We start from the raw sequence: 15,082 nt of genomic DNA on the forward strand, positions 1-15,082 counted from the left end.
TCATGAGTTTTGATGAATAACCATTTCAGAAGACAGCCACTCACCAAAGGAAAGCTTAAAATATAAGTTTAAAAGAATTTGCTTACTTATGCATAGCTATCAGCAAATCTAAATTCTGTATGATCTAGGAGTAAATCTCAGGTTTTTGCAAAGATTTATACGTCTATGAGCATAATACCCATAAACCACTGTGTGCTTACTTTATTGGCAGAACAGTTTATACATTTGACATACTGCTGCTGGTCAGATAAGATTATATCCAACCCTGTACAGAAAAGAAACTGTCAACAAGTCTGTAAGACTATAACAGAAACTGCGAAAGCAGAGTTTTCATATGACTAACCATACCTTCAGAGTACTCCCAAATCAGTCCCAGGCATGAAAACACAGTTGGAACTGATTTCAAGAGAAGGGTTAAGAATGGCATGTTGCCACAAAAATTAGAACCAAGCCTCAACTGTGTGTTCCTTCTATTACATAATTGCCAAAGTAGATGGAAAAAAAATGTTAATATTATAAATAATACAGAGCTTTTAGCCAGATTATATTTGGGAAGTCTAGAACTAGACAGCAAACTTGTGATCGATCAAAGTTAATCATAGTTGATTAGAGAAGCACATACCCAACCTTTTCATGTTTTGTATGCTTTTACTGCTGTGAGGGTTTGGATATTCTATCAGGAAGACAGAAAGGGAGGAAACTTAGAAATCAATAGGCAATTTTTCCTCAAAAATCTAAGTCAAATAGCATAAATAGGGATTCTTGAAAACATGCACAAATATTATTAAGTAGTGAAAACCAAGCTGGCACAAAGCCGACTCTCAGACGTGCACGAAGGAAGAGTGTAAGCTTCATATATAGGAATGTATGTCTCCTACTGGCTGTTAAGAGCAGAACCTCGGTAAAGATACTCTGCCCTTTGACTTTCAGATTTATGCCAGCTCCGTATTACAAAAGCAGGACAAAAGACAGCAGTGAGGAAAGCAGGTATGGATTATCTGGAACATGGTTGGATCCAACAGCTGCAAAATTTGTGATGACAGAAGGTCCCAAATAGGGAGAAACTTTGCACAAGAAAGCAGTATTACTCTGGCTATTTCTGCCCAGAAAGCTTCTGGGTCTGTGTTAATGGCAAAGGAATAAATGCGCTTCCAGAGTCACAGGGGGTTAATATGACTCTGCTGTTGTACAGTATCAAACAATTAAATAAAATTCATGATTTTAAACCTCTGACGATGCAGAAAAAAAGAGAATGTATATAATATTAAGCCTTTAGAATTTCATTTTAATAACATTCTTCAGACCCTTTCCTTCTAGCTATTCAGACCCGTTTTAAGAAAGTCCTTTCTCCTTCTTCACCTTTCTCCCCACCACTCTATCACACACCCCCACCTTCACCTCACCTCTTATAATGCTGTCAGGATATTTAAAAGGGGGACAAGGAAATAAAAACATATTTTGAGAAACTGTTTCAGTCTGCCTTCTAAAAAAAAGAAAAAAAGAAGAGCTACATTTTCAAATCTTTAAAGAAGAGTCCATTTTAAGGCCTGACAGTACTTTGGTCCCAAGGGGCAACAACTCATGCAGCTTCCTATAAAGGCAAATTCCACATACATAAACCACCTTCTCCCTGGCCACTACCTCACTGCAACAGATGAGAATACCTACATGTCAGAAACAAATTTCTGTTGCACATATCTTCTGATAATTAACACTGAATAGGCCATCCTACCAAAAAAAAAAAAAAAAAAGAGCCAGTGACATATACTAAATCTCTTCCTGCTTAAGGCAAACAAGGTCAGTAGCTAACCAACTGACAAATTATACCATATCATAAAACCCCAACTTCATTTAGGACTTCTCAATAGGTATCAGATATACATTATATGATAAAACTCCCTTCCCACATGCATTACTACCCTCCCGTCTATCCTCACCAGTTTATTTTTACCTCTGAAATGAAACTGTGTAAAATCACAATACTGCAAATTTCCCAGTCAGCAGAAAAAAAATTACTTGTTTTCTACATGAAATTACCAAATTAATGAACTGTTCAATACAGTAAAATAATTTTATCTCTTTCCAAAAATTCTCATCCCATTCTCTTCCACAAACTGCTTTCCTCAGAGCAAGTTACACTGAGGACTTAAAAGCACCAAAAGGAGGATATATGGCATAGTTTTAACTTACAACATTTACAAACTAATAATAAGAAAGAAAGAAACTTCAGCATGATTTGTATAACTTTAAAAAGTTAATCAGGTAACTATTAAAGCAGCCTTTATTGTACTTCAGACATTATTTGCAAAGAGAGTTCTATTTTACTTAATAGAATTTTTTCACCCTCCTCTCATGTTAAAATTTCCAGTAATGCCAATGCATCAGTTTCATCCAAAGAAAGTCATAATTTGGAAGTGGTCATACTACTTCCTGCTATTGACAAGTAGACAGGAGACTTCAGGTGCAGATATTCCCTTGTCAGAAATAGCATAAAGAAAAGTAAAATATTTTCAGTTACAGTATTTTCTGGCCACTCTAGCTGAACCTGTAACATGAAATATCAGGGAAGATTGGACTAATATCTAAAGACTTAATCTCTAGTGTTTTTCTCTTTATTTTGCTCTCCCCAGCCATCTGTCCCAGGCCTTCCAAGTCTTTTGTGTATTTTATGTCAGTTTGCTTTATGTTTCTTTCACAACAACAAACTGTTGGGGGTTTTTTGAGTTTTGGAGAAACCATGTGTAAGTATGTATACACACATAAATAATGGATCAGGAAACCTATTTTTTATTCTTTTTCTCTGCCACTTCGAATGAACACAGGAAGCTAACCAACGTGAAAATCTTTGTGAAAACCTTTATAATGAGAATTAGCCTACCTTCTTTAATAATGCTGCTATTTACAAATTAGCAATGCTATGTGAGATCTCAATAAAGAAAAATATGTGAGTTTTAAGATGGGGAAATAAAACTACTGAATATTTTTTGTTCATCCTTTCCTCAATTCTTGCTTTGTTTGCTTTGGCTAGCTTAAACTCTAAGCTCTTTGGGACATAAAGAACATTTTTGTATTTTTACAGCAAGATGCTTATATTAAATAAACCGTATTGATATATCCTAAACTGAATATAGGCATGTAAAAGACAAGACTGGACATGAAACAAATACAGTAATATAATAACTTTGAATAAATTCTGGCAGACATGACATAAATGAATGTGACATAAAAGCAATTTTCAGACAGAGAAAAGCAGGCCAATGCTGCTTTCAGAAGACTACTTAATGTTTGTAAAGTGCTTTGAAGATGAAAACCCTACATATGTATTATGGCTATGGATTACCACTGGAGTCATGTAGCCTCACTGTGAAATTACGAATCTGAGGATTTTGAGACAACCTCTGATTCAAAGTCAGAAGAAATACATAGATACAAAAAATATGACTAGTCCTGTATGATACGAAATTGCTATGAGCCATACACTACCTTAAATTTTCTTCATTTCTATCATGACAGTTAAAACAGCAGACTTCCAGAGGTGTATCTGTGGTTAAAATTTGTAAAAATAACAACCTTCAATATAAAGGTTGGATTTTTGAATTGAGGAGGAAAAAAAAAAGTGATGCTACTAGGAGAAACTCATGGCATTTGTAACTTCAAAGTATATTCTGCCCAGTGATATCAAGACAGGTATTGAACTGAGAACTTCTAAGACTAAAAGGATAAACTTTTTAACACCACTTGACAGAGAAAAAAAAAAAAGTGCAGAAAGTAAGTATCCTACCAATATACTGTCCAGTTTACATGAAATAACTCAGAAAATAATCTAATCTGCTAATTCCTGAAGTTTCAAATTGCAAAAAGCAGCAACACAATTTCACTGTTGTATTCCATATGGCACAGATTTCAGCAAGTCAGTCAAAAGTTTAACAACTAAAATTTCCATAAGCATAAAAGAGAAAGAAAATTGCAAATAATCTTTTTCTCTAGAGTTACACTTTAACAACGTAATCACAGGATTGAAAAAAAAAAAAATTAAAAATTGCTTGGGAATTCTTACATTGAATCAATATATTACATTCAGCCATAAAGTCTAAACCGAGAAAACTGTATTATCCTGAAGGGATGTGACTCCTCCTCCTTGTTGGGTCTACACTTCCATGCCTACTGACAGCAAAGTGGGGAGAGCAGATCCCATAAATTAGTGATTCAATAGCTGTATTCTTCACAGAAAAAAAAAAAAAAGTATATATTAACTCCCTTAATCCGTCCCTGCCGCAAATACAAGGCACAGAAATACACGTTGCAAATCAGTAAGGGCTAGAATTCCTTTTAACAAGATACATGCAAATACTTTGTGAAGCTACAGCTAAGATTTTTCTTTTGATTCACATCAAGCACTTGAATCCCATTTGCAAAGCAGTAAAATACTAAATAAAGACAGTGAAACAGAGTCCAGAACAAGGTTTTTTTGTTGGTTTGGGTTTTTAATATAAAATAAAGAGGAGGACATAGTTGCTTTATCAGCTTATACTTCAATTTTATTTCTAGTGTAATTGTTTATTATTGGGAGCATTCAGACAGTACTGAATAGCTCTAGTGTTCATATGATTTCCAAGAAACTGTGCAAACTTCCCTACCTCATAAGCTGGAAATAATTGGTCCGAACCTGTCAAGAATAAGCATTCTTTCACTGACTTCGCGCTAGTTTGTAGTCACTGTGCGCATTTGTGTCAGAAATATTTTCAGTAGTGATACTTTTAGTACATATATGCCATAAAAAGCCTAAATCGTCAAACTCAGCCAAGGTCCATGGTCACTTAAGTGAAAAAACCATTAAACTAACAAATCGTAACTTCTTAAATTTGCTGATAAGCAACATTACCTAGCATGTAAATGAAATCTTACACATCCACAGCTTCATCTCTTAATAGTTTAAGAGATACAGCAGAGGTAATTCCTGTCAGCTTTGAAGAACATTTAAAAGAGTTTGGCTTCAATCCTCCCTTCCAAAAGAAAATAGCACTAGGGAAGCAGCATCTCTATATAATAAATACATATATATGAGAAGATTACTTAATCTGCCCCAAAACCCCCAAACCGTTTGCTATATTGTTTCATTACAGTGTTACTGCATCTGAATATACATTCCTTTATTCACCTCTATATTTCTTAATTGTTAAAGCAATCCAAAAGGTTATGTTCCATATGTTAAAGCTCTCTTCCTCTCTGTGGGCCCATAAAGCTGAATGGAAGCAGGCAGAGTCTACTAGAATACTCTCTTTTGCCTGTCTTCCATGCAGCTACAAGAACAAATTTAAGAGCGCTAGTGTTTGAGCTTTTTATCATTATTTTCTGCAGCTGGCCAAATCTCACAAGTGTAATTTAATTTATCAAAAACAGTTTCTCCTAGAAAACCTCTGACACATTCAATCAAATTGTCATCTGTATGTTCCAGCTACTGAAAATTATGTTCCTAACACAAATTTTAAACTTTTTTCCTTTTTACCTTCAAAATTTAGCCTTAAATCTACTTATTGAGAAGAAAAAACCCTGAGAAGACAGACTGTAAGAGGAAAGGTATAAATTTAGGTGACACATGGTACTGTACTTGTCCATATGAAATACAACAAAAACCAATGGTTTGTATGTTTTATATCAACTAAGGACAGCTAATCAGCTCTCAGGTCAATGGCTATTTGTAATTAGGTTTTAAAAGACTAAACACAGTATCTTTTTAATGAGCATGAGCAAGTGTTACCTGAAATGTGCATGTTTAGTGTGATAGTATTGTTTGCTACTGGTGCCTTAAATCATATGTATAAGAGTGCAAATCCTCCCACCTACCACTCAAATGCACTGCCTCCCCTGCTCATCTTTTCTCACTTCTGTTGCCAATTCGATTTCTTTTAATTACAGTGAATACATACTGCTGTTCTTAAGGTCAGCTGGATTCATCTACTGGTACTTACCTCGTTAAATGAAAAGTTTCTTTAAAAAAAAACACAACAAAACCACTGAAGAAGACTCTGTAAATCAGTGCTTAAGAAGAAAAACCTTTGCAGACATGCTGAGTGTGAGAGGTTCCACAGATCTTTAACCAATGGAAAAAAATAGTTTCTGCCTGCCCAAGATACCATCATTTCATACTTTTGGGGGAGTACAAACTACAACTACACCGCCAGTTATATGAACTACAAAAGTTGCAGTGAATTTATCACTTAGGTCAAAACTATGTTGATGTAATAACTCTACTCTAAACAAGCCTAATAAAATTTAGCAGGAACTGTAGTTACCATGTCTTGTATATTAACAAGCAAAAGTTTCCCAAATGAATAATCAGCATACAGCTAATCAGCATCAAGTCACTCAACAGTTACAGCTAAAACTGAACTGAAGCGTACGCAGCACATCTGTACGTTTACAAGCACAAGCTCCCCAGATGTTATAAATTACTATCTTTACCAGTTGTCTCTGAAAAGTGTTGACTTAAAGAAAATGCAGTGAACAGTGGAGATGTTCACAGCCGGAACTGTCAACAGAACTAAATTCAACAGTAAAAGATCAGTTGATACGTGCATGATCTAACGGGTAAATGTCACAGAGCTATTACTGCTTGGGTCCATTACAGGGATACTACTTTCATCTATTGATGATACAGTTACAAAATGTTCTACTACTTTACTTACAATACATACTATTTACTCAAGTTTAGCTATGTGCAACAGGCAACAAAACATCATAACCTATTTTGAAGTCACTGGGGGGCGGGGGGGGGCAAAGCAAAACACCAAACTGTGAGTCATTTCCAATTACCAGACAACTCGGAACAATATTGGAGATTTGGTCCTTTCAAATGGTTGTGCACAAACTCTTGTTAAAAAAGGAGACATCAAACTTTATTTAGAGGAGACGACAGAGAAAGGGAGAACCAGGTAATTACACAGAACTCCACTAGGCAGGTTACCATGATCGATACCATTCATTTATTGTCCGGATAGTTAGAGACCATCCCGTCGCCGGTGAAAAGGTGCACCAGCGAGCTCCATCAGTTCTGCTAGCACTGACATTTTCCAAACCACCACACAGAGCAGCATGCAATTTACATGAGGGTAAACCCAGCTTCCCCAGCTCGACCAAAACGCCAGCAAGAGTTTCCAAACTGAGAACAAAAAACAACAACAAAAAAAGGCAAAGCCAACAAACTCTCACATACTTTTTTAAAAGCCGGGCCAGGATTGTAATGTGCACGGAGAGGTTTTGCCTGCCCCGGCGGCAGCGGGCCCGGTCGCGCCGAGGGGTCCCCCCGCGCCCAGCGCTGCGCGTCCCCCCCCCCGCGCCTCCGGGGCGCCTCCCGCGGGGGCATCCCGGGGCGGCCGCCGCCAGGTGCGCGCTGCCCCGCGGCCGCGCTGCCCCGCGGGCCGTACTCACAGGGACACGGTGCGGTTGGGCAGCACGGCGGGCTGCAAAGTTTCCACCAAGTCGCCGCCGCTGCAGACCACTTTGATGCGGAGGGCCGGGCGGCCGGGCCCCTTGGCGCGCTCGGCGGCGCAGAGGCAGCGGTCCACGATGAGGTCGGGGCAGTTCCTGCTGCCCCCGCACAGCCCCAGCACGGCGGCCACCAGGCAGAGGCGGCGGCACAGCCCGCGCATGCTGAGCCAGCGAGCGAGCCGCCAGCTGCCGCGCCCGCCGCTCCGCGCCGCGCATGGCACGCGCCCCTCCGCGCCGCTCCGCGGGTGCCGCGGTCCCCTCCACGCCTCCTGCGCCCACCCCGCCCCGCCTCGCCGCGCCTCTCGCTGCAGCCGGCTCCGCTCGGAGAGACACCCCCCCCCCCCGCTTCCTCCTCCTCCTCCTCCTCCTCCGAGGAGCCGCCGCTCCTTTCCTGCCGCAGCCCGAGCAGCGGCGGCGCTGGGCGGACCCCACGGCGCGCAGCGGGCCCCCTCCTCCCGCCGCCGCCCGCCGCCCACCGGGCGCGGCCCCCCCCAGGACCCGGGGCCGCCCCCGCGCCCCGCCGGCAGCCGCGGGGAGTTCGCTGCGCGGCTGCTACCTGCGCTGAGCCGCGCTGGGTGGCCGGTAACTGGGGAGGGGGGGAAACAGATGCGCCAAGGACGAGCTGCAGTGGAAAGCGGGTGCGACCAGCCTAGGCACAGGCTGGAAAATCAGGAGCTGGAAATTTTATACGGGTTGGGAATCTAGTTTTGAAAATAGCCATCTTTGCTACCGCTCTTGGGAAACGGGTGTGCAAAGTGCGGTTCGCACCTGTAGTGGTGGGAAAAGAGATCCAGGCCCTGGGCAAAGGTCAGTGTAGACCAGCCAAGAGACAGGACAGTCCTCCAGCCAGCTCTGTGCAGACCAGCCGCTGCCACCGGCAAGGTCCAGGCCGTTAGCCGGCTTCAGACACCTCAGATAATGCTGTGGGCATGACCTAAGTCGAATGTTCGATCAGAGGTCAAAGACTGCTTCATCAACCAGGTCAATGAGTGGATTTCTTTCTTTTCTACTTGTATTTGTGTGCTGTTTATGGCACTCCGGCATTTGAGCATTGTCAGTAGTACTTTGTGATATGATTAGTAACTCTTAGGGTAAATTTTCAGGATGAACTGTAAGCTACACTTTTTTTGCCAAAAGTGAACCAAAAAAAATCCAGTTTGTAACAGGGACTTCCATTTTTAATAGGCTTTTACAGAAAGAGCATGCTCCTTGCCTTCTCTTACTCAATGAAGACTCATAACACACATTTTCATTGCAGAATCTAGGCCAAAGTTAGTAATAGTCTGCCATGGCTGTGAAGCTATTTTAAGAAATTACTAGGGGTTTTTAAAACAATATTGTTTTATAGTCCCTCGAGGAAGATTTGTCTTGCAGATTTACAATGCCTGTTATCACTGTGTTCTATTACCTAATTGGAGCCTTTAGGCACTAAGTTTATTAATAAGCGATAGAAGGACTAGTGCCCTTGTGAAATTCCAGGCTAATAGGAACTTTCTCAGAAACAATCATTTTCTGTGCAGTTGTTGATTTAAAGAATCAAAAATATTACAGCCTCAGTTCTTTTATTTTTAAAAGCAAAGTTGTGTAAGGCTTACTGGCAGACAGCAAAATGGACTGGTACATGAGACCACTCAACATTGAAATGGTTGCACGTTGCTCTTTATCATAAAGCGACCGTATGTATCATTTAAATTTGCAAAGGCTTTTTTAGTTTTGAAAAATTCTGTCTCATCCATACTGGTTTTGAAAGCATAAGTGGAGAATACACATTTATTGAGAGGTAGCATAGATTTCATTGTGTTAACCTTGCTGAGAAGCAATGAAATTTTTCAGTCAAACTCAGCCCTAAACACATGCTAGCAGAATTTTAACATTTTTTCTAACTCACTGATCCTGAAAGTTTTTTTAAAATATTGTTTTATTAAGGAGCAAGAAGGTTTACAGTCACATTGAAACCATCAATCAAGTCCTACAGTAAAGGTAGAAATGGAGTTACTCATAATATTAGATGTGAAAAATAAGGGGAGATTCCTCTCCACTTCCCAATGTATCCGACCCTTTTTTCTTGCTTCGTTACAAATAAAGAAACAAAAATCTGTCATATTCCCCCTCCCTCACTGTCTTCTTCAAATATGAAGACAGTCAAATTTTTGTGATGATTTGAAAGCACGGATGGTGGTTCACGGTCTGAACAGATCCAATTGAAAAAGGACCTGAGCACTTACAGAGCTCAGTACTGCTTCAGATTGTCACCAGCCAGCACAGCAGAACATTTAGTGTTGGGAGTAGCTAACCATTTTCCAAGACTGTGGAAGATGCAACTTCAACCCACTCACGATATACAGACAAGTGAATTTCCCATGTCTTGGGAAGGCAGTATAATCCCAGATTTCCTTGTAAAATGTGAAGAAAAAAAGTTGTGGCACTGCAAACAAAGCAGCTGACATTGCACTGCGTTTGGGTTTCAAAACTGCCAGTTTTAGTCAAACTGTGTGCCTACAGCTTGGGTGCCTCTGGACACTTTACGCAGCAGATACCATATGATAGGGCATGAGCTCCTTAGCTGAATTTTGGTGTGTGCAGAAAGAGAATTGTGAGTTTCTACTGTATGTTAAAGTCAAAGATACTTGAAAAATTTAGGTGCCTATGCTGTTAAATAGAACTGAGTGAGGATTTTTTATTTATAGTTGAACTTGCACCCTTCAATTTCTCTTAAATCTTTTTCAATGTAGCCCAATGTTATTGCATATGTATATTGGAAGAACACACTTTAGGATACCTCTCCTTACAGTTTTCTCTCTTGGTTTGGTCAGCAACTAGAATGTGATGTGTGCTGGTCTCCTATTGCCCACAGAGCCAGCCAGGAGAACTTAAACATTTAAGGCTTCCTAGAATGCCAAGTCCTGCTCAGATGAACTTCCTGGCAGACAGAAGCAAGATCAGAGATTCACTTGAAACATGAAATATTTTCTAATTTTAATAACTAATTTACAGTTAAATTCTTGCTTTAGTTATTTGATTAAATCACAGAAGTGAAGGATAAATTTTCTTACATCAGGGAAATAAGAAAATTACTATATGTCACTATTTTTGCATTTTTATTTCTGTGCATCAAAATTCTTAAGGACTTTTAGTAAGTCTGTCTATGTATGCATACACTATGACCTTACAACAGTACTTGAGAGGGAAATTTTATTCTGTGTCTGAGAGTGTAAGTGTTAAAAAGGAGTGTAAATAAATTTAGGAAGATAATCTTAAAATGGTATTAGGTGGAATGAATATGAACAATATAAAAAAGAATCAGAGATTAGAGATACAGGTGATTCATTAAACTACAGGTTTACATTAAATTTAGATCATGTTCCCAAGCACAAAACAGCAGCAGCACCTGCTTAGCATCACAGGACATTACACAGCAATTAAGTAACAAGAATGTGTTATACAATAATAGGAAATATGGGGAGGCAGAATGTAAATAAGTCAATTTGAATTTTGTCAGGATTTCAAAATTTTATGTTAGTATTGGAACAGAGCCATGGAAACTTTAATAACCACAAACAGGTTTTGGTCAGGGCTTTTGTTTTATTTCTTATCCAGAAGTTGGCACTCTATCAGCCCTCTAATTCCTTGAACATTGACCCTTTATTGACAGCAATGAAACAATGAATCATTCACCCCATTTCCCCCAGCGCTTCGGTATCCCAACACTGCTAAACCTTCATGACTATCTCATGCTACTCGTCACATCAGCATAGCACCACATTATGTCTGTAAGACTTTGCAATGAAGTTATTTAAAAAAAAAAAGCCTAGAAGAGATTTGGCCTAGAAAAGGGATAGGTAAAGTAACTGGGAGAAAAACAATTCAGAGCAGGCTTCCACTGGGACACTTGGAATTCTGTAAAAAGACATTATTTGAAAGGTGATAGAGGAAAAAAGCAGAACGAATGAAAATAGTCAGTATGACATTCATGTAGAAAGGACACAATAATTTTTAGCTTCAGACATAGTGAACTAATATGACAGTATTAGAGGTGGGATAGTCCTGGTCCATACAGAGCTCATATATGGCACTCATGATATCAAAACAATAAAAGCAAAATTGTTTAGAATTGTTGCCATTCACCAGAATTAATTGGATAAAACTGAGTGCTGAAACAGACTCTCAGCAGAACAGTCCTGAACCTATTTAACAGACTAAGTATTCTTTTAAGGATATGCGGAAACTGAGTCATTCCAAACTGGAGTAATCAGAGCAGGGAACCACGTGCCATAGGGAACAATGCTGTGTTAAAAAGAACTGACAAAACAGGATTTGCGTTTCTGCTATTCTGCATCAGCACAATCAGAAACACCTCTGTACTGGTTTTATGTTAAGAAATTATAATGTAAGAAACCCTCAAATATCATTACATTGTTTTCCCTCCACTTACATTTTGCATCATACTGAGTTGTAAATATAGTATTGTATCTGAAATCAAAATGGGTTTAAACACTTCTGTCCTTGCAGGGTGACAGGTTTCCATTGAACTTTTCATTAAAATAAGGAGGTTCTTGAAGTTAGAGACCTCTTATGTAAAAAGATGTGGCTTTATTTGTTTCACAGGAGAGCAGAGACCAGTGCAAAATTCTGTTAGAAACTGAGAATATAGCTCTGAAGTTATACACAAATAATAAGCTATCAGTGGGGAGTGGAATAAATATCACAAAATTATCAACAGTGAAATAAATAATATTTGGAGGAAAAAACTAGAGTGTTAGCTATTTCTCAATGCTGAGATAAGTTTTCTCCCAACGAATACTTCAGCATTATTGCCAAATAATAATAATATAAACTCCCTTCCTCTCTCCCCCTCCCTGCCCCCCAATCATACCTACATGGGAGTATATGTCAGTGTAAATTTCTGATGACCACCAAATGCAACTCCAGCTGTTACTGAGTTCCCTCAGCTGCCTCAGAGATCAGATTGAAATTGTTCAGAGATGCTATTAATGGCACATTTTTTAATGTTCTAGCCTTCATTTCTTCATGTTGTTTTATCTACTTGCACAGTAGCAGAAGAGCAACACTTCTGCATGGTCAGCCAAACAAGCAGCTTTTTTTTAAAATTTATACCTTCTGAGGTCTCACATGGGGTAAGGTTCACTGAAAATTGAAACACTGTCCTGAAGAAGGCAGAGAAGTACAGAGGGGATTGGCAGCTGCCTTCTGTCCCACAGACCCAGGCATATATTGCTGCAGGAATGCAGGGCTTTTGGGAGAGCCACCCTCCTTCTCTCACACGTGATTTCTCTCACATCTTAAGATGCACTGGGAGGACATATTTTCAGATGTTGATGTACACATGCCAGTGCTTCTCAGTGTTGTTCATTCCTAAAACACATGATAATTCTGACTTACCAGCATGCCTTGTATCAGAGAAGAGGGAGAAAAACACACAGGAAAACCTAGCACCCTGAAAACTGGGTATTTTTTGGGTAGAGAACTATTTCAAGTTTGTTTTCCTCTCATACAAAAATGCTTTTTCTCTCTGTCATGTCCCTGCATAAAAAAGGTCAAATGAGTCTCTTCCGCACCTTTCTGCATTGTGAAGATCTCTTATTACCCTCCTTTGTACTTCTAAAGGTGGCAGGTTAGGTGCTCTCTTCATTGCAGAAGAGACGTAAAATGGTAAGTAGAAATTCTAAGGTCAGGAAGATGACAAGGGTCATAGACATAAATAGCAGAGGCAACACCTATTTGTGGAACTTCATTAATGGACTTTAAATATACTTTACAGTAGTTATTGGAGTTTGGGTTTGAAGCATGGTCAGAGAATGCCAGAATGATTTATGTCAGAAGGGAGCTCTGGACATCACCTGGTCTGAGCCCCCAGTTAAAACAGTGCCAGCTTCAAAAGTACATTTGGTTGCTCAGGGCTTTTTCAGTGTCATTGTGAATCACTACAGACATGGGGATTTCACAGCCTCTGGGCCCTGCTCTACTATTTGGACATCCTTGCTGCAAAGATTTTTTTTTATCTTAGCTCAAAATAATTTCCCTTGCTGCAGATTGTATCTATTCCCTCTTTTGCTTTGTACCTCTGGAAAAAAAGTCTAGCTACCATCTACTCTTCAACTACCCATTCGATAATTGAAGACAGCATTAAGATCCTCCCTTTGCCTCCTTTTCTCCAGGCAGAACAAAACCCTGCTGTCTCCCTTATGTGTCAGGTGCTATGGCCCTCCAGCAATCTCACTGACAATCCGACAAATTAAAGACAATTTATCAATGTCTTTTTTGTATGACTGTACCATCTTGTGACAATATATGAATGGTGCAGAAGTAGTTATTACTCTATTATTCCCCTTCTTAATCATCTTAATGGCAAAGATATTCAGCAAATTTCTGCATTACTTGCTATCACGCATCCAGTGAATTAAAATGACGTATTAACCTAACCTGTATTTCACTGCTTGCTGTTTTATTCACTTGTAGCAGAAAAGGGAAAATAAAAATTTATAGTCTGAAAGACAATGATTAGAATAAGAATCTCATTATACAATAGATGCTTAAGATAGTTGCATTGCCTGGTACATTTAAGTCCTTGTTGCTCAGTTATGTGGAATCCTATCTGAATGGCAAGAGGAGTATTATAGAGAAAATTTCATGCATAGCTAGTGGTTCTAACAACCAACTTATTTGTTTTTAAATGTCCAGCTGAAAACATAGGGAAAACAAATTACAAAGACTAAATGAGAACTTTTACTTATACATGAACAGAGTCTTAAAAAAGAAACTATACCATGGCTTGAACTAATTTTGTAGAGGATTTAAGTAGATTCATATTTTGTGGCCAAGTTAGAAAGTCCATTGATAGAAATCCTAACATGAAAAGTCAACAAATCCATTTACCACTGACAGCTGTGCAACATTTCTGCTAATATCAATAATCCTTCAGTCCAACCAAATTCTAACTCACTTCCATCTTTCTCTAAATTCCTTCTGTCAAAACAAATTTCTGTCCCTGTTGCCTTACAAGCAGAAAGTCACATCTATTATTTTCTGTCTGCATATTCCCATTCTCATTTCATTTCCCACTTCAAGCCACTTGAAATTGCATCAGTCACTATTACATATTATTTCTTTCAAGTTCCTTTGGAGAGCTCATGTCTTCCGCAACTTAAAGGTGGTTTATAAACTGACCTCTTCTGTCAAGTAGATGCTTTCTTCCCTCTGTTTCCAGTGTCTTTTAGATTTGTCAGTAATTCTTGCGTTTGCTTTTACACTTTCTATGCATTCTTGGAGATCTGGAGTGTTGCCTTGGTCTCCTCATGCAAAAACATCAAGAATAACTAATCCCCTCCATAATATTTTAGTCACCATCCTGTTTTTCAAGAAGCACTCTGCCTTTTTATATTATTCATCTTGGTACTTTTAGAAAGTAAAACCATCAGTGTTAAAAGAAATCAAAGTACTATAACTATAGTACAATGTACAGTAACAGCAGCAAATGTCAACCAAAAAAAACCACTTAAAATAAGTAGTATTACAGGCATGTAAAATAAAAAGCATATGTATTTACAAATCTTAATTGCTGTTAAGCATGGCACAG

General features: G+C 39.1%; 1 protein-coding gene across 2 annotated transcripts in view; it reads right to left on the bottom strand.

The window, feature by feature from the left end:
• Positions 1-7,709, bottom strand: part of ADGRA1 (adhesion G protein-coupled receptor A1) — a 286,657-nt gene extending 278,948 nt beyond the window's left edge. For both annotated transcript variants that reach the window (XM_074831007.1, XM_074831006.1), the window contains exon 1: positions 7,429-7,709. In XM_074831007.1, coding sequence (XP_074687108.1) covers positions 7,429-7,649 — 221 coding nt within the window. In that variant the 5' untranslated portion in view covers positions 7,650-7,709. The remainder of the gene's footprint in view (positions 1-7,428) is intronic.
• Positions 7,710-15,082: the final 7,373 nt, after the last annotated feature.

The sequence above is a fragment of the Strix aluco genome, chromosome 7, assembly GCF_031877795.1.
Source record: "Strix aluco isolate bStrAlu1 chromosome 7, bStrAlu1.hap1, whole genome shotgun sequence".
Classification (NCBI taxonomy): Eukaryota; Metazoa; Chordata; class Aves; order Strigiformes; family Strigidae; genus Strix; species Strix aluco.